This window comes from Desmodus rotundus, chromosome 1 (assembly GCF_022682495.2).
Source record: "Desmodus rotundus isolate HL8 chromosome 1, HLdesRot8A.1, whole genome shotgun sequence".
NCBI lineage: Eukaryota > Metazoa > Chordata > Mammalia > Chiroptera > Phyllostomidae > Desmodus > Desmodus rotundus.
This window is the reverse complement of record NC_071387.1, coordinates 87,912,546-87,932,825: the sequence shown is the minus strand read 5'-3', so window position 1 is coordinate 87,932,825 and position 20,280 is coordinate 87,912,546. Positions and strand designations below refer to the sequence as shown.

The 20,280-nt window shown below is 39.8% G+C and overlaps 1 protein-coding gene across 3 annotated transcripts in view; it reads right to left on the bottom strand.

The window, feature by feature from the left end:
• Positions 1-11,189, bottom strand: part of LOC112304836 (acyl-coenzyme A synthetase ACSM4, mitochondrial) — a 36,010-nt gene extending 24,821 nt beyond the window's left edge. For 2 of the 3 annotated variants that reach the window (XM_024560512.4, XM_045195503.3), the window contains exons 1-4: positions 10,981-11,188; positions 5,929-6,180; positions 3,462-3,672; positions 248-455 (exon numbers count right to left, since the gene is read on the bottom strand). In XM_024560512.4, the coding sequence (XP_024416280.2) occupies positions 248-455; positions 3,462-3,672; positions 5,929-6,129 (620 nt within the window). In that variant the 5' untranslated portion in view covers positions 6,130-6,180; positions 10,981-11,188. Of the gene's footprint in view, positions 1-247; positions 456-3,461; positions 3,673-5,928; positions 6,181-10,980 lie in introns of all 3 variants that reach the window. The other variant, XM_045195504.3, reaches the window with a different exon arrangement.
• Positions 11,190-20,280: the final 9,091 nt, after the last annotated feature.

The following is a 20,280-nucleotide window of genomic DNA, read 5'->3' as shown; positions in this document are numbered from 1 at the left end:
AGGGAGAGTGGTGCACAAGTTAGAAACCACCATGCAGGGTGCTCACCACAGGCTGAGGTGGGACATAGGGCAATGGAAGCAGAGCTGCACTCCTTCCTTCTGTCTTTAAAACCTTTCATTAGGTGATACTTTTCTGGGAAGGATCCCGGATCAGCTCAGTATTGCTGAGTCCATGGAGGCAAGGGTACTCTGAGATGTAGCTGTGGTGTTATTTCTGCTTCTGACATGGGGCAGGGGAAATACTCACTGAAATAACTCCTGAAAGCTGAGCCACCCCTTACGGCTGTGTGGAGACACCAGGAGTTTGGTCTTCAAATCGGGACACTCTGACATGATGGACTCGACTGCCGGGGCCACCTCCTCACTGGCCACGAGGCACTTGGCCTTGGATGCTTGCAGCCGATAGAGGATGTCTTTTGCAGTCAGCTGTGTTGTTCCTGGCATGAAGATAAGCCCTAGAGAGGAGAGAGGACCCTGAGCTAACAAAACTGTTGTTCCCTAGGTAAGACTGAGGACTGTGGATGCTTAGGCTTTGTGTCTGGGTGAGGAGGAGCTGTGCAGTCCAGCCTTCAGCCAACCCTATCTTGGTTCCCAGGGATGGCCCACGGGACCCTGATCACTGGGAGAACCTTAGAGCTGTCTTCAGAGTCTGATAGTCCTTGTGTCTAAAGCTGTCCTTATAACTTACTAGCTTTGTGACCTTGAGCATGTTACTTGATCTCTTTCTGTCTTCCTTTCCTTATCTGTAAAATGGGGAAAATAATAGTGCCTGGCATTTGGGAGACATTACAATGGTGAGCTATTATTATTTAACATTTCTGTGAAACATTTTAATCATTATTTAACACTTAAATAGCTCTTTATAGCTTATAACACATTTTTATGAACACTTTTGAACCAGTGGTCTCCAAAGTGAGTTTTGCAAGATAATTCATGGGGGGGGGGGGAGAGAAAAAAATTAAAATTAAAAAAATGTTAAAATATTGAATTCTTTTTATCTCATTTTTGTACATAATTTATAACATGCATGTTATATTAGTACAGAACAATATAAATAACTATCCAGATTGGAGGATGTGTATCCCAGATATTTTTATTGATGGACTGTGAAGCCAAAAAAGCCTGAAGAGCACTGTTCTAAGCAGCCCTTTGGGTCCATGCAGTTGCTGCCATTTGAAGGACTGTGAGGCCAGGTCATAGCTGGTGAGTGGCAGAATCTGCTCTCAAACCTGGGTCTTCCTAGTGGTCTGGTGCCCTCACAGTGTGCCTGCACTGCTTATTTAGGTGATTCTGAGTTTATCCTACCTTCTCACTTCATCCTGAACACTGGTCTGAAACAGGCTGGATTTTACTGTGCCAGTTCTTTGTGAGAAGACAGATATGGGAGGGTTAGAAAAAAGGCAGTGGGGAGGCAATTTGTTCTTTCTAAAGTGAATCAATGGGAAGAAAGCAGGATGTATGTAGAGGCCTGCTACCATTTACTGAGCATGTATTATGTGCCTAGTATCTCACTTAAAATTAATCCCAGTGTTCAGATAATGACTAGTCCACAGTTCTCAAAGTCAGTAAGTGGCAGAACCAGTACTCAAAGATACATATCTGAGACTCCCAAGGCCTGTATTGTATTTGTATATCAGATCCTTATTTCTTGGTGAGTTCACTAAAGTCAGCTAAATAGGGAGATGTAGAGTTGAATTCCTAAAGTCAGCTAAATAGGAAGATGTAGATTTGAATTCCTGGGAAGGAGACTTTATTTATAAAATATATTTTAAAAGCTCTTAGATATCATCCTTTCTTGAGAAAACAAATATATATGTGATGATGAGGAAGTTAACTAAGAAAACAACTTAGAGGATCTCAGACTGTTCACTCAATATAAAAATGTAAGATTATTTATTTTGCAAACCACTTGTTCTTATCAGCTTAGAAATTATTAGTACTGTTGGTAGATTTGTAGCATGAATGGGTTCAATGGATAGGCAACTGGCTTGGAGGTAAAGGAGGAGATTGTCTTCTATTGGATTGTAGACTGCATGGACTTTACAGCAAATACAAAATATTTTGCCATATGGTACAAGCATCTCCATATTCACTCAGAAGCCTTAATAATTTTGAATTATAAAACATTCCTCAGCTGCTTGCTTAACATTTAATTAATTGAATGGTATTGACTATTCATCTTGTGTGTTTATTTTTAATCTTCACATTTCACAAATTGCATAAATCATGTTAAGTAGTATTAAATACATTTTTATGAGAAATAATCTACCTTTAACTCCTTCCAACCCAAAATGGTTTTACATTTGCAAATTCCTTTTTATAGTGAATGTGAAATAAATTTTATATATTGCTGTTTTTGATTTAACATGGGCAGTAAGAGCATTTTTTAACACCATTGATATCCTTATAATTATCTTTTAATGATACTCATCAAATTGAAGCATCATACTTTCAATTAGCAATAAACACACCTCCACTAAACTTTATTCTCAGGAAAGTTATAATTTATTTGATCATCTTTATATAGTTTTTTCCAATTTTTTTCTATTTTTGACCCTATTGCAACAGATATCTTTGTGTTCTCTACAGAAGTATATTCTTACTTTTTCTTTTTTATCTTATGAACATTTTTGTTGTATTCTAGAGCAGGGATTGGCAATCTTTTCCTGTAAGGGTGAGATAGTAAGTATTTTAGGCTTTGTGGGTCATACCATCTCTGTCTTGATTAACAATCCCAGTGTTGTAGAACAAAAAGAGCTATAAACAATGTGTACATGAATAAGCATGGTTGTATTCCAATAAAACCCTAAAACTTTATTTAGAAAAATAGATGGCCAATATGTAGGCCATGACTTTTGCTGACCTCTGTCCCAGAGGAGAAAAGAATCCTTTAGAAATTGGGGGTACATTATAAATTACTACTTTGGGAGAAAATGTGTCAGTGAATATATTCATCTTTTTGTCTGGGAAGAGGTGGAAGTTTTCCAACTGGGTCCACAGTCATATTTTTATAAGTTCTCCCATTCTAAAATGCTTTTTCTTCCTTTTGTGTTTTCACATAAGGGAGAATCCAAATACATGCAGAGAAGTAACTGCTGCATCGCCTGGATAAACACATTACAATCTAGCTTTGCAAAGAGGCTTTGGTACCCATACTTGATTTTTACAGAACTTAGTGTTTAAATCCCAACTGCGCAGCTTTTGAGCTGTATGACTTTTGGCAAGTTTCTTAACCTCTCTGAACCTCAGTTTCCTCCTTTGAAAAATGAGCATCACAATAATATCTACATTTTAGGTAGTTTTAAAATTATTATTATATCATGATTGTTCTTAATTTCAACTCTGATTTTGCTGTCCTTTGTAAGCATAGCTTCCAGTCAGAACTAACAACTAAGAAAACCTCAACTTTTGGCTTCTTTCTATTTCTGTCTGATTTACAAAGGTTAAATATGGACACTGACCTGTTCGCATACAAGCCACGTTGACCAGCCACCACTCGGGGATTCGGGGCAGAATGATGGCCACTCTGTCTCCTCTCTTTAGGCCACAGGGCTTGGTGAGCACATTGGCAGCCTTTCGGGACAAGGTGCCCAGTTCTCGGAAGGTCCATTTCACCTCGCTTCCTTTGCCATTCACCCACCAAAGGGCTGGGTTGGCTGGTCTCTCTCCTGTCTGGCCACAAGCAGATGGGAAAGAGAGGAGAGGGCTAGTGTGACTGGTTACCAAATAGATGGGACATCTACCATTACTTCATTTCAGTACCTGTGTCTATGGATTCAAGTAACAGCACCCCAGATTGTCTTTGAAGGAACTAGTCCTCTCCTATTGAATGCAGTCTTGGTGAAACATCCCACCCATATGCTCTCCCTTCCCTGACCAGTGGGTAAGCATGTGATCCAAGTCAGGCCAATCAGATATATCCTGGACCTATCATCTCTTGGTGCTTATGCATCCTCAGGGAGCTGGCCTAGCTTCTGTCCTTGCTGGGACTGACAGTGCCAGCTTCCAGCCCAATTTTTTCAGCCCTCCCATATCTAAATCCAATAAACTTCTTTCTTGCTTAAGTTAAATTTTACACCATTCAAATAACCCTAATGGATGTCCAAGGTTGATTAGGAACATGACATCTATTTATACTCAAAAGGCTGAGAGTGTGGGTTTCATAGATAATTAGAGCAGGGTGGAGGGCCATGGGGGTGGGAATAGGTATCAGCATGATTGCTTGATTTCTGGAGGAAATTTATCACCCATGATTTTATAAAGCAAGTGATCTATGCTGCAAAGCCTCCACTGTATACATTGCCTGGGGGGAAAATTACCCCCTATTCCTTCTCCTATCTGGAATGCTCATTTTACCTTCCCTGGTTGGAAAAGACTTCAAAACCCAGCTTTCACATCACCCTCTGTGAAGTCTTTCTTAGCCTCCTCTTTGCCCACTGATTTCTCTGTGTTCTGCAGCATCGTGCTCAAATTCCCAGGGATTCCACTTTACTTTCTTGTATCACAGATGCATCCTTTCCCTACAGATGTGAGCTCCATAAAGTCAGGGGTTGGCTCAGGTACCTTTATAAGTAGCTTAACTTCTGCAAGGTCAAGTTCCTTATCTGCAACACCTGTGTGGTGATGGGATTTGATGAAATGATATAGGTCAGTATTTCTTAGTCTTTAGTCATTTGGGCATCACTAATGTTTGTCAAATCTGTCTACACTTGTACTATTGTTTTTTTGTATTTTTATTTATATAAACTCACTTTTACTTGTGTACACTTAAAAAGAAAATGTGTTTAATCACGACCATAATGGAAATCAGTACCACCTGCTAAAAGAGTTTATTGAAAAATAAGTATATTGAAAACACAGTATGTCATTAAATTTTATCTAGAGATTATTATATTTTACCTGCTCTCTCTGTTCAAAAGAGTTTAGCAAGTGTTAGAGTGGTGTTAAAACTTAGTGGATTGAAAGAAAGAATCTTCCTTCTAAAAGGAAGAATTGACTTGGCATTGTTTCATACCTTGTATATGTAGCATTTAGTGCCATTTTCTGAATCACATGTTCTTGCAGTGTGTTTGGTAAGCACCATTAGGTAAAGTGTTCAGCTCAGTGTCTGCCATGGTGTGAAGGTGAGGAAGCACAGACCTTTACCTGAGGCTACCCTGCAGATACCCTGTAAGAATTGTTGCTTTGTTCTTCTCAATCTCTAATTCTCTTCTAATTACCCCAATGAAGACTATTCGTAAAACCAAAGCTCAGATTACTGTTTTTTGTTTGTTTGTTTGTTTTGTTTTGTTTTTTTTGGATAAGCCTGTGACCAACTCAAACAAATGAGTGGAGAGCAAAGAGCTTGGAGAAAAATGAAGGAAAAGAGGCATGACTGTCTAACCATGTTGAAGGGGGTTGAGTAGGCTTTGGGGAAAGAAACCCATGCATAGCTAACACTCAAATATCTTCCCTGGGGAGAGAATAGGGCAGTTAGAAAACAAAGGAAATCAAGAATTGAATTAAGAATGACAAGAGGGATTTACAGCAACTATTATAAAGGACACATGGACAAAATCAAGGGGGAGGGTGGAGGCGGGGGAGGGAGGTGGGTTCGGCTGGGGTGGGGGGGGAGGGATGGGGAGAAAATGCAGACAACTGTAATTGAATAACAATAAAAATAAAAAAAAAAAGAAACCATTGCAGCCTGAAACTTTAATGGCCAGTTTCCAGCTACAAATTTAAGCTTACCTATGAATATAGTTTTAAAATAATATTGAAATAGAACTTAGAAACTGAGATTCTAGTGTCTTTATAATAAGGACTTTTTAGTAAAGAAATAAAAAAGATAAGAAAATAAAGTTTTGAATGTGGGGGAAAAAAAAGAATGACAAGTGGACCCCAGAACAAGGAAAGGGAAGGTACACCTGGAAGCCAATCATCTTATACCTTCTCCTTTTGGGACCACTGGTCCAGCACATCTCCTGCAAAGTTAAAGTTCTTAGGCAATGGTCTCTCACAGCGATTGATGGCTTCAAAGTCAGCAAGAGTCAGCGGCGCCTGAAGCTGGTGATCTCTGTGAAAGTGCCGGCCAGCTGTCTTGGCGAGCCAGATGAATCTGAACCCCTGGTAGAGGGAAAAAATCCTCATGTTTCCCAAAGGGATTTATTGGTTGACACGGATGTGGAAGTACCACACAGCCTGTGGGGAGAGAAGGGTGGGGAGTGTTAGTCTCTCCCAATGCCTGTGGTGATACTGGGAAATGGACTCAAGGCTGTGCCCCTGGGAAGTTGAGGAACCCTTGAAAAACACCCTGTCCTTCTTTAGAGCTGCAGCAGTTAGCCACTGACCCGGCCTCCCTGCCTCTGGGCTCTCTCTCTTCATTCTGTCCGCAAGCAAATTAGCCTTAAAAAGTCCCTACAGCTATAGAATTGTCAAGCCCCTGTCTTCTGACTCTACCTTTTGTCCAAACAAACAATAAACAGAGTATTTGCTGCCTGGATTAACATTCAAGGCTCCCTTCTGTCTGCCTTGTACTCTGTTTGAAATGTGTTTGCTAACTCCTCTACCTGAATTTCCTCTTCTATTAAAAGCAGTTCATTCAATTTTCATAAATTCCAATTTCCACCACTGAGATTTAGTCTGCCATTCTCCTTGCTTTTGGCTACCCTACCTTCTTCCATTATAACTGGTTAGAAACCTTGATTTAGTCCTGGCTAAGCTTCTTTCATAGTGTAAAACTTCGGAAAAATTATTTATCCCTCCTGTTCCTCAATTTTCTCATCTGTAAAATGGGGAAAGTATACCTCTCTCTTAGGATTATTATGAGGATTTATTAAGATAATGCATGTAAAGTGCATACCATGTAAAAAGTACCTTTAAGTTGTTAACTAATGCTATTGTTCAGATTGTTTTCATTGGTACTATTTGGCATAGTTTCATGAAATAGTCTGATAGTATGAAGCAGGAGACCTGAACTTTACTCCCATCTCTTTCAAAACTGGCTTCATGACACTTGCAAAGTCACTTTTCTTTACAGGACTGTCAACTGTAATCTATCATTTTTTTCTCATTTTATGATTGTTTCTTCCTTTGAGTTTCCATAACATGTATCAATACTACTCATGTGACAATTGTCTATCTTGAATCATTAATTATTGTTTTTAACGTATGTGCCTTGTCCCTCTAACCTACCTAGACTGTGTGGGTAAGAGGCTATGTGATGCATCCTTAGCACTGAACATGACTCACAGAGCTTCCTCAGGAATAAAAGCCAGTGTTTACTATGTGCTTTTTTGTGGACCAGGCACTGTACATTCCTGAGAGCATTCCACATTATGGCAAGCTTGTGAGTCCAGTGGTGTTGTTATCTCCATTTTACAGATGGGGAGACTGAGGCCCATGTCTATTTAAGTAACTTTCTCAAGGTTATCCATCTCATGATGGCAGAGGCAAGGTTTGAACATATATGGTCTTGTTTACTCAAGCTCTTTGCTTTTCAGTCTCCTTGTATTGTCTTCCTCAATAAATGTTTCTTGGTAGTGATGTACTCCCTCAGCCTTTTGCCCTGCAGTCCTACTTATCTGCCTTGCGTGGAATGGAAAAATCTGCAGGTGCAAAGGGTGCCTGAGTCTTCAGCATGGTGAGAACAAATGAAGAGAAGAACAAAGGCTGATTGATCTTTTTTCTTTTTTTTGACCAAGCCATCTTTGCTGCTCTGATGACGTCTAGAGAAGGGAGAGGCCCACTTGGTGCAAAGGCAAGTTTCTGGCAATACTGCTGGCTTTGACCTCTATTACATCAAGATAAAAAGAAGAAAGATAATGCCTTGTCTGGGCCATATGCTGGAACTGCAGTGGAGGCACCAAGAGTAAAGAGGAGTGCGAGGAGAGAAGAGAGTCAGTAGAGGCACATGCCCACGATTTAGCACACTCCTGAAAGTGAGATCTCACCTTCCTCCTAAACCTACACATTCACGCACATGCACATACACATATCACACACATCTTGCATCCACACTTGCCTCTCTGGATGACCTCTGCCAAACTGCTTAACATTTCCAAGTGTCGTTTCTTCTGTGCAAAGAGAGTAATGCTAATACTTTCTTCATTAGCTCATTGTGGTTTTATGTGGGCACCTCAGCACAATGCCTGGCACATGTCTAGGATTCCTACACATTCAAAATCAATCCTCAAAACTCTTTAGGGCAGAATGCTTTACTTACTCAACATACACGAAAACTAGAAAAGGTATTGGACTGCAGACACTAATATCTTGGTGGCTTATCTTACTTTTGCCTTTTTCAGTGTCTTGTCATTATGCTCCAGGCTTTTGGGCTGAACTCAGCTCTCATCAGTCTGAAGCATTCTCACCCTCATCTCCATCATTTTGACCTTTCTTGGTCCCAGTTAATAATGAATTAGAAAGACTCTCAAGATTTGGGGCACCTGGAACATTCTTGCTTCCTAAGGAGAATAGTGCAGGGAATACAGCAGATGGTTTCTAATAGAAATCTCCTCTCCATCTTCTCCAAATTAAAAAATGATTTTTCATGAATATTTCTTATTTCCTATACCTGCATGGACAAATTTTTATCTCTTAATAAATAATCAAATTAACATACTGCATATCTAAAACTAAAGTTTAAAAAAATAAGCATGCAGCCCTTTATTTAGTTTTGCAAATTTTCTGCTTATAATTCTGTATATTACATGATTGTGTCATAAAATACAGTCATTTACAAAAATACTCCAGTTGTACAAACTTGTTGTTTATAAAAGTGTGTGGATAGCCCCATTTCTACACATCCCAATGTATTTTTTAAAGCATGCACAAAAATTAACTTTGGTATGGGCAAACTATTTTATGTGCTGTTATAAACAGTATTTTTATGTTTATTTATATATTTATAGAAGTTTATCAATTTCCAGAACCATACACAAGTGTACATTTAAAAACCCATAATATAATAGTAGGGGTTTCCAGGTCTCAGAAAACAAAGGTAGGGGTTAGGTACTGCAAAGAAAACAACTAGAGTATCCCAATATGTAAAAAGAAAAAGATTTCACTTCTGGGTATATATCCTAAGGATCCCAAAACACCAATGCAAAAAATATATATGCACCTCTATGTTCATAGCAGTGCTATTTACAATAGCCAAGATCTGGAAACAGTCTAAGTGCCCATCAGTAGAAGAGTGGATAAAAAAGCTGTGGTGCATTTACATAATGGACTACTATGCAGCAATAGAACAATAAGGAACTCTTACATTTTGCAACAGTATGGATGGACATGGAGAAAATTATGCTAACTGAATTAAGCCAGTCAGTGAAAGACAAATACCACATTATGTCCCTTATATGTGGAATCTAATTATCACAATAAACTAAAAAACAAAATAGAAACAAAGCATAGATGCAAGGAACAGACTGACAGCTGCCAGAGGGGAGGTGGGGATACAAGATGAAAGATGGTGAAAGGATTAACCAAAGAACAGTTATGCACAACCCATGGACATAAACAACAATATGGGGATTGACTTAGGGAGAAGAAAGGGTGGAGATGGGTGGATGTGGGGAAAGGGAGAAAAAGTAGGAACAACTGTAATAAGGGCATAAACAATGGAATGAATGAATGAATGAATGGAAAGGGAAGGAGAAAGGAAAGGAAAGGAAAGGAAAGGAAAAAAATAAGAAAGGCAAAGAAAACTAGCTTGCTTGGGCTGGCAAATTATAACACATAATTTTCATGGCAATGAAATTGGTTCGGTAAATTGCTTGCTATGTAGGCCCCTGGGTAGGCCTGTGTATTGGGTAGCACACTACTTTCAAATGCATAATACTATAGTATTAAATGTTTTGACAAAAAATAAATCCATAATAAAGCTAAATAACATTAAAATAAAAAGAAATATTATAGTATCTGTTTTACAATTTGTATAGTCACACTTGTATATTTCTATGTTCACTTCTAGTCTCTATAAAGAAAAATATTTTTATACAAAACATACTAAAATTGAACTGATGTGATCTGAATTTTCTGTGTTATGTGAAATGGATCTTGCATATGCAAACACAATCTTTAATAATAAAATACAACCCAAAATATCACAGAGTTGGATTTTTCAATTTAACATATTTTTTTGCCAGTAATTTTCCTTTTCATCTCTTTGGTGTACTTTTGATTTTCTGAAAGGCCTATCCATACAGATAGGCCTTTAAAGGAGATCACAAGATTCTCAAGAGCCACCCTTTTGCTTTAAACAGTCATTTCCTGATTTGGGATTTTGTGGGAAGTCTATATTTTTCTAGGGTCAAATCTGATGATCATTAACCATTTTAGGTCACAAAATTATCTTAATAGAAATCTCTCTCTCTCTCTCTCTCTCTCTCTCTCTATATATATATATATATATATATATATATACATATATATATATATATATAGTTTTACATATATATAAAACAAAATATCTCCCAAAGGTATCTGTAGAAGTGAGAGTTGAACTAGGTGATTTATAGTCTTAGTGATTTCCAGAGTTAATTTTAAGGGAAACCTTAACAGTGAAAAGACATTTGAACAATTGGTGTACACTCAGCACTGCGTTATTTTTGTGCAAAATCTTGTTTAATTCTCTCCACAGCCCTTTGAGGCCAGTATTTTATTTTATTCATAAGGTGACTGAGGCACTGAGAAGTGAGTAATTTACCAAAGACCATTCATGTAGCAAGCAGCACAAATCCCAGACCATATTTGTTGTGTCCAAAGCCAATCCAAGCAAACACTATCACAGGATTTTGCTATATTTCTACCAACACTCATAAAGTAGAACAATGCATTTTCCTGTCAAAGGGACATTTATTCAGGGTTGTCTTCAGTTATCCAATTATGGCAATGCAATGTGACTCTCCTCCTACTGCTGCTCTGTAGGTTTAAATACACTCTTACAACTTCTCATTCACTAGAATTGCTTCCATGTTACCACATGCATTTTTTCCTTACCAGAAAATAGTATTACGGGTGCAGAAAGGCCTTCAGCTCCTTCACAAAGACTCAGCTGTGAACCTGCCAGAAAATTGGTTCCTTCCTTCCATTCTTTTCATAGCACCTATGCATCAGAGCCCTAGGTCTCTGGTGTGCAGTCAGAAGGATCATAATCCCCAGGGAGGTCTGTTGTTTCTCTGGACAACCTGTGGTTAAAGGGACAGCAACTTATAAGGCACAGCTGCAGGGCGTGGGGTAGAGGAAATGCAGGAGCAACCTCCTCTCATGATTCAGTGCCCAACAATGGCTAAGCCTCAGCACATTACTGGATTATTGTTGTCCATGGAACTGATATCAAGGTTCATACTGCTCATGTGGCCTGTTATCAGAGCCTCCCTGACATAATTAAAGAATAGCCCAGGACATTGGCAGGCTTGGTTATGATGGCAAAACTGGATCTGGCCTGGCAGATTTGTCAAAAGAATCATATCTGAATTCTCAATTTACGGACTAGAGGAGAATACAAGAAACCCTCTGAACTCTTGGCTTTCATTGAACACTGACTGTGTTCCAGCCACTGTTAGGTGTCTGTACTGAACTTTATTTTATTTGGATATTATTTTGTGACAATGTTGCTGACTGGTTTGAACACAAACTTTGCCTGACTGTGCCCTTGTCAATGTCAGTTGTTGGTGACAGGAATTGAGTTTCATGAAGTCTGTGCCCAACTGTGGCTTGCTGGTGACAGTGATGGGGACAGTGGTCAGACAGTGGCAATCTTTTTTAAAGGTTTTTTATTTATTTATTTTTAGAGAGAGAGGAAGAGTGGGAGAAAGAGAGGGAGAGAAACATCACTGTGTGGTTGCCTCTCGCGCACCCCTCACTGGGGGCCTGGCCCACAACCCAGCATGTGTCCTGACCAGGAATTGAATCAACGACCATTTGGTTCACAGGCTGGCACTCAATCCACTGAGCCCACCAGCTAGGGCAGACAACAGCAGTCTTCACCCTAAGAGTTCATTGTCACCTCAAATGATATACAGAAAAGAGCATCTCTTATGTGCTCAGACATGAAGAGGGCCAAAATAAATGCCAAAGCTAAGCCCAGTGTGGCAGACTAAATAAAGGCCCCTCAAAGATGTCCATGTTCTAACTCTCAGTACCTGTGATATGTTACCTTGTATAGCAAATGGAACTTTGCAGATGTAATTAAGTTGTAATTAAGGATCTCTTTTAAACTATGTTTTATGGATTATGCTATTACACTTGTCCCAATTTTTCTCCCTTCACCACCCTACACCCAGTAACCCCCTTTCCTCCAGCAATACCCCTCCTCAGTTCATGTCCATGGGTCCTGTATATAAGTTCTTTGGCTTCCCCATTTCCAATACTATTCTTGACATCCCCCTGTCTATTTTGTACATACCAGTTATGCTTTTTAATTCCTGCACCTTTTCCCCAATTCTCTTCCCCTCCCCCTCCCAACTGATTATCCTCCAAATGATCTCCATTTCTGTGATTCTGATCCTGTTCTGGTGGTTTGCTTAGGATTTTTTATTTTTATATTCAGTTGTGGATAGTTGTGAATTTCTTGCACTTTTAATGTTCACAAGTTTGATCTTATTCTTTTTCTTAAATGAGTCCCTTTAACATTTCATGTCATAATGGCTTGGTGATGATGAACTCCTTTAGCTTTACCTTGTCAGAGAAGCACTTTATCTGCTGTTCCATTCTAAATGATAGCTTTGCTGGATAGAGTAATGTAGGTTGTAGGTCCTTGCTTTTCATCACTTTGAATACTTATTTCTAGCCCCTTCTTGCCCATAAGGTTTCTTTTGAGAAATCAGCTGATAGTTTTATGGGAACTCCTTTGTAGGTAACTCTCTGCTTTTCTCTTGCTGCTTTTCTGATTCTCTCTTTATCTTTAACCTTTGGCATTTTAATTATGGTGTGTCTTGATGTGGTCCTCTTTGAGTCCAACTTGTTTGTGACTCTCTGTGCTTCCCAGACTTGTATGTCTATTTCCTTCACCAAATTAGGGAAGTTTTGTTTCATTATTTTTTTCAAATAAGTTTTCAATTTCTTGCTCTTCCTCTTCTCCTTCTGGCACCTCTTTGATTTGGATGGTGGTATGTTGAAAGTTGTCTCAGAGGTTCCTAAGTATATACTTTAAAAAAAAAAATTCTTTTTCTTTCCTGCTGTTCTGATGAATGCTTTTTCCTTCCTTGTGTTCCAAATTGTTGGTTTGATTCTCAACTTCATCCTCTCTACTATTGATTCCCTATAGATTTTTATTTATTTTACTTAGTGTAGCCTTCCCTTATTTATTTCCTTAAGTTTTTGACATACTCAATGAGTTCCCTGAGTATCCTGATAACCAGTGTTTTGATCTCTGCATCTGATAGGTTGGCTATCTCCATTTTGTTTAGTTCTTTTTCTGGGTTTTATTCTGTTCGTTCATTTGGGTCATATTTTTTGTCTCCTCAATTCAGCAGCTACCTTATGTTTGTTTTTGTGCATTAGGTAGAGCTGCTTTGACTCCTAGTAAAAAGCACCTGTAAATTGTGTGGGGCAGAGCCTTAGGTAATTGCCAGGGTGGGGAAGCCTACTTCACCATTTTGTGGCTCTATGTGGAGGGAGGGCTCAAAGAAGGGACAATGTCACTGCCTGGCTTTTGGAGGACTGCCTGGCACTTGCCCAATTTTCAGTCACTTCATCCACTTCTAGTTTGCAACAGGCACCTTTCCAGCTGCTGCCCTGGTGGTGTGCTCCAGAGTGGGTAGATTTGCGTACATTTTAAGTCCATGTGGGTCCTTTAAATGAACTGTCCTTAAAATCAAGCATCACCCCAACTCCCACTGATTTTTACAGCCAGAAGTTTTGGGGAATTATCTTCCTGGTGTTGGAACCCTGGGCTATGCATTCTGGCCTGTGACTGGGACCACTCATTCTGCTGCCACTGCCATTGCTACCTCTCTGCGCTATACAACTTCTCCATTCATCTCTGCGGTTCTGCCCATCTCTGCAGCTCTGCCCCTCCTACCTTTTAGGTTAAATTTGGCTTCTTTAAATCCTTGGTTGTTAGACTTCCATACAGCTTGGTTTTCTGACAGTTCTGGTTGTTTTTTGTTTTGAGAAATAGTTGTAATTCTCTGTGTGGTTGCACTAGGAGGCAAAGCATGGCTACCTATGCCTCCATCTTAATTGGAAGTCTAAATGAAGCATCTTGAATGGGGAGATTATCCTAGATTATTTGAGTGGGCCTGACCTAATCATAAGGGTCCTTGTAAGAGGAAGGCAGCACCTTGTACAACACCTGGTAAATGGCACAGGCCTGACCAGTGGTAGTTGAGATCATTCCACCCTGCCCATTATCCTATAGGAGCTCAGAAACAACAGAGATCACTGTGGGCCAAGATGGTGTGGGTGGGGGTTTTCTTGGACCAGCTGAAATTTGAATTGGGCTTTGGAGGATGGCAAAACTATGAGTAGGTGGAAAGAGAGCTATTAGGGAACTCAGAAAGGATCAAAGGAGCTCTGGCTGGTGTGGCTCAGTGGATTAAGTGCCAGCCTGTGAACCAAAGGGTTGTTGGATCGATTCCCAGTCTAGGGCACATGCCTGGGTTGCTGGCCAGGTCCCTAGTATGGGTCTCACGAGAGGCAACCACACATTGATATTTCTCTCCCTCTCTTTCTCCCTCCCTTCCCCTCTCTCAAAAAATAAATAAAATCTTTTTTTTTTTTTTTTTTTTTAAAGAAAGGACCAAAGAATGGAGGAGATCTTGAAAGTAGTAATGAGTGAGCTTGGCCAGGAATGATAGACGACCTAGTCTCTAGAGCAGAGCTCTGTATTGGGGAATGATGGATGAGAAAGTTGAAAAGACAGGTTATAGAGGACCTTAGGTGCCACGCAAAGAATTTCTGACTTTATTCTGTGATTAATAGGGCGACTCTGATGGTTTTGAACTTTTGATCAATAATGGTGACAACAACAATTTATTAATTTATTTCTAGTCTATCTGAACAAAACATGATGAAACTGGATGAAATTAAAATGAGTAAGTTAGTAAAACACTATATACAGAATTTTATATGTAATCTTGAGCTAGACTGGACCTGCTGTAGGGTTGAGGATGGATCACAGTGACAACTCAGATAGGGCTAAAGTTACTTTCACTTTGTTTTGCTACAGAACCAAGAAACAAGCAATGCAAAGAATACATCAAGATCAAGGACCCACAGAGGTGTATCGCAGCAAGAGTAAGGGATGATGGGATAGTGGAGGACATGTCAGCACTCAGGGCAGTGGAGAGCTGGTAAATGTTTAACATCTGGCCTACTGAGAAAATGAAACCCTTGATTTGTAGTATTTGCCAATTTTGTGGTGTGAATATTCCCATCATGGCTGATTTCATGTGTCATTTTCACCCATTAGGGTATGTCTCTGAAAACAGCTGGGAAGAGATGTATACATGTGGCCCTGGTGAGCTGGTAAAAGCCCACTCGAGCACATCACTGCCAAGAATCCTTTCCTATCATAAAAAGAAATTCTTGGCATGCTGCAGTGCATGTACTTATGTTTTATGTCTTGCTGTGCCTTTGGGTTTCCTTAAGTTTTAATGTAACAGGATTGGCAATAGTCTGACACAATAAGATCCCAATTATGTAAAACAATATGCAGACCAATTAAAAAATCGCCAGACACATTCAGTGTCCATAAGAATATAGACCTATTGCCTAGAAAATTCTCACTTTTTTCTGTATTTTAGACCACAGTGAAACTTTTGTCTGCACCTTACCATCACCATCATCTCCAGTAAATTCAGCAGCATGTGTTTCTTTAATTCATTCCTGTACTCAAGGCAAGAAGAGTTCAATAATATACAATTTGATGAAAGCAAATTCTATGAAGGGTTGGGAACAGAGAATAAGAGGTGGGAATTGGATTTATATCCTCTTCAGATAGTTGAGGACCCTGATAAAGACCATATCACCACATAGAGACAGGCTAGGGGAGTACAAAATCACTGTACACTACAATTTCAGTCCATACACTAGGAACTGGGGTATCACAGATGAGGAAGACAAGGTGCATGTCCTGGAAGGCTTTACATTCTGGTTGGGGAGAGATATGCAAAGCATTTAGTGCACTAAAGTGTTGCATGGGACATGTGAACAGGTTTAAGGAGGGAATGGTTGATTATCCCCTGGGTGTGTTAGGGAGGATGTAGGAGCCAGGAAATGTTTTATAAATAAGACACATTTAGAATGGTTAGTTACTCTGCTGATGTTGTAGTGGACGTATAGGAATTGAAGATTCTAGGGGAACATAAAAGTTTGGAGGTGCTCCAGAGGTGAAATATAAAGATTGGTTGGATGCTGAAGTCTGTTTCTGGGTCACATGAAACTGGAAGAACCAAAACTACATTGTTCAAGACTCTTAAGGGTATAAATGACAGAGTCAAATCTATAGAGCTTGAGGGGAGAGAAAGGACTTACTAGTTTGCTGAATCAAGAATGTGTGGAGCGGCCCTGGCTGGTGTACCTAAGTGGATTGAATGTAGGCTGCAAACCAAAGGCTTGCCGGTTTGATTCCCAGTCAGTGCACATGCCTGGGTTGCAGGCCAGGTCCCCAGTGGGGGCCAAGTTAGAGGCAACCACACATCGATGTTTCTCTCCCTCTCTTTCTCCCTCCCTTCCCCTCCCTCTAAAAATAAATAATAAAATCTTAAAAAAGAATGTGTGGATCTCTCTGGTTGGTGTGACTTGCCCTGGTTGGCATGGCTCAGTGGATTGAGCACCAGCCTGCAAACGTGCACATCAATGTTTCTCTCCTCTTTCTCCCACACCCCCTATCACACTAAAACTAAATAAATAAAAATCTTTTTAAAATAAAAAAAAAAATTGTTGATCAGCCAAACACCATAAGAAGATCAGGGAGCAGCTGGTCATTAGGAAAACCAGGGTCTCAGACATCATTGTGGCCTGTTTTTCTATATGGGTTGATTTTCTTTCCCTGGAAATTGGCTTTCTCCACATGGTAGAAAACATGAGCTTTTGTTTATTCCTATATTTTTCATTTTGAAACCTCTGGAACTCAAGTTTTATTTTACTTCTACTTTGAAAAATTCTGGAGAAGAGCTTTGGTTTAGGTTCAGGATCAATCAACAGAAGCCAGAGTGGGGATGGGGGTCAAGAAAAAACATGGAAACTGTAAGAATAGCCCCTTGGTTGAGGAGAAAGGCTATTCCAAGACATTGGTTTCTGGGTAGACAATTCTAGATACCTGTTTCACTTTTTTAAAAAAATTTTTATTGTTATTCAATTACAGTTGTATGCCTTTTCTCCCCTTCCCTCCCCCCCACCCCAGCTGAACTCACTTCCCTCCCCCACCCCCACCATCCCCCCCGATTTTGTCCATGTGTCCTTTATAATAGTTCCTGCAATCCCCTCTTCCCACTGTCCCCACCCCACTCCCCCCTGGCCACTGCTAGACTGTTCCCCCCCTCAATGTCTCTGGTGGTATTTTGTTTGCTTTTTTCTTTTGTTGATTATGTTCCAGTTAAAGGTGAGATCATATGGTATTTGTCCCTCACCGCCTGGCTTATTTCACTTAGCATAATGCTCACCAGTTTCATCCATGCTGTTGCAAAGGGTATAAGCTCCTTCTTTCTCTCTGCTGTGTAGAATTCCATTGTGTAAATATACCATAGTTTTTGGATCCACTCGTTTGCTGATGGGCACTTAGGTTGCTTCCAGTACTTGGCTATTGTAAATTGTGCTGCTATGAACATTGGGGTGCACAGGTTCTTTTCGATTGGTGTTTCAGGGTTCTTAGGGTATAATCCCAGCAGCGGAATTGCTGGGTCAAAGGGCATTTCCATTTGTAGTTTTCTGAGGAAATTCCATACTGTTTTCCACAGTGGCCTCACCAGTCTGCATTCCCACCAACAGTGCCCTAGGGTTCCCTTTTCTCCGCATCCTCTCCAACATTTGTTTGTGGATTTGTTTATGCTGGCCACTCTGACTGGTGTGAGATGGTACCTCATTGTGGTTTTAATTTGCATCTCTCTGATGGCTAGTGATGCTGAGCATCTTTTCATATGTCTCTGGGCCCTCTGTATGTCTTCCTTGGAGAAGTGTCTGTTCAAGTCCTTTGCCCATTTTTTAAGTGGGTTGTGTGTCTTCCTGGAGTGGAGTTGTGTGAGTTCTTTATATATTTTGGAGATCAGGCCTTTGTCTGAGGTATCATTGGCAAATATGTTTTCCCATACTGTTGGTTCTTTTTGTAATTTGGTGCTATTTTCTTTAGCCTTGCAGAAGCTTTTTATTTTGATGAGGTCCCATTTGTTTATTCTTTCCTTTATGTCCCTTGCTTTAGGGGACGTGTCTGTGAGGATGTTGCTGCGTGGAATGTCTAAGATTTTCCTGCCAATGTTTTCCTCTAGGACTTTTATGGTGTTATGACTTATATTTAAGTCTTTTATCCATCTTGAGTTTATTTTCGTGTATGGTGTAAGTTGGTGATCAAGTTTCATTTTTTTGCACGTAGCTGTCCAGATCTCCCAACACCATCTGTTGAAGAGGCTCCATTTTATGCTCCTGCCTCCTTTGTCAAATATTAATTGACCGTAAAGACTTGAGTTTATTTCTGGGTTCTCTGTGCTGTTCCATTGGTCTATGTGCCTGTTTTTATGCCAGTACCAGGCTGTTTTGATTACAGTGGCCTTGTAACCTGTTTCACTTATTAAATGCTTCTTATACACCTGTCTCAGGTTTAGGATCTGAGGATGTGAGACAGTAATCAGTCTTCCCTTTCAGGAATATAATGAAAAAGAAAAACCACAAATTCCTGGACAAGCTGGATTACACTTCTTAGCAGTTCTCTTTCCTTAGTGCTTTCATTCAACATTTGGGTCAGAATCTTCCAGCAACAGTCACTTGGAATCCATTCGGTTCTTTGAGCATATCTGAGGTCTTTGAGTGCTTCATTTGGATTGTAAGGGCTGAACTGTCCCTCCTACAAGGAACACTACATAATCTATGTTTTCTTACTTGGTTCTATAGGTGTCCTGTGGGAGCCTCTTGCTTAAACTAGGAAGGTAAGAAAACATATCACCACCATTAGATTGCCACCAGCCCTCTAATGGTTATTTTGGAAGGGCCAAGATTTCTTCCAGTGATAATAAGCACCAGGGACCTTGTTATGCAGGAGACACCAGAGGGTATATGGACATGTAGCTTGGACCATTAGCTGGGCCTTTAGGGAACATTCTCCATCCCTGGCAAGTTAGGTACTATAGTAATTATAACCCAGCATATCTTTCAAGGGGGAGATTGCCAATCACATCAGAACAGAGAATCTGCACTTAACCCCTTAGATTAGCTGCTTGGATCAGAGTCTGAGAATGTTGAATCACTCCTTAGGGACTTATAAACACACAGATCCAGAAGCTAGGAGTTTAAAAGTCCTCAGAGATCTATTTTCACTTGGAAACTGTACAAATAATAATTACAGGTATCCTTTACATGCATATAGTACTTTTTAATTTACTAGATCCCATATTTTATTATTTCATGTAATCCTCACAAAAATCCTATAAAGTAAGCAGCACTAATATAATTATTTCATAAATGAAGAAACTGGAACTCTGGGAGGTTAAATAGTTGCCTAAGGCCAAGTCTCATTTATTTATTTTATTTTTTATTAAATACTTTTGAATTTTATTGTTCAAGTACAGTTTTCTGCATTTTCCCCCAACCCATCCTCACCATCCCAGCCATCTCTACCACCCTCCCCTGTTTTCACCCTCCCTTGTGTTTGTCCATGTGTCCTTTATAGTTGTTCCTGTAAACCATTCACCCTTTCTCCCTCATTACCCCCTACCCTCTCCCCTCTGCTTACTGTCAGTTTGTTCTTATTTCAATATCTTTGGTTATATTTTGATGCTTCTTCATTTTGTTGATTCAGTTCCAATTAAAGGTGAGATTATATAGTATTTCTCTTTCACCGCCTGGCTTATTTCACTTAGCATAATGTTCTCCAGTTCCATTCATGCTGTTGCAAAGGGTAGGAGCTCCTTCTTTCATTCTGCTGCGTAAAATTACATTGTGTAAATGTACCATAGTTTTTTGATCCACTCATTTACTGATGGGCACTTAGGTTTCTTCCAGCACTTGGCTATTGTAAATTGCACAGCTATGAACATCGGGGTGCACAGGTTCTTTTGGGTTGGTGTTTCATGGTTCTTCAGCTATGATCCCAGCAGTGGAATTGTTGGGTCAAAGGGCAGTTCCATTTTTAGTTTTCTGAGGAAA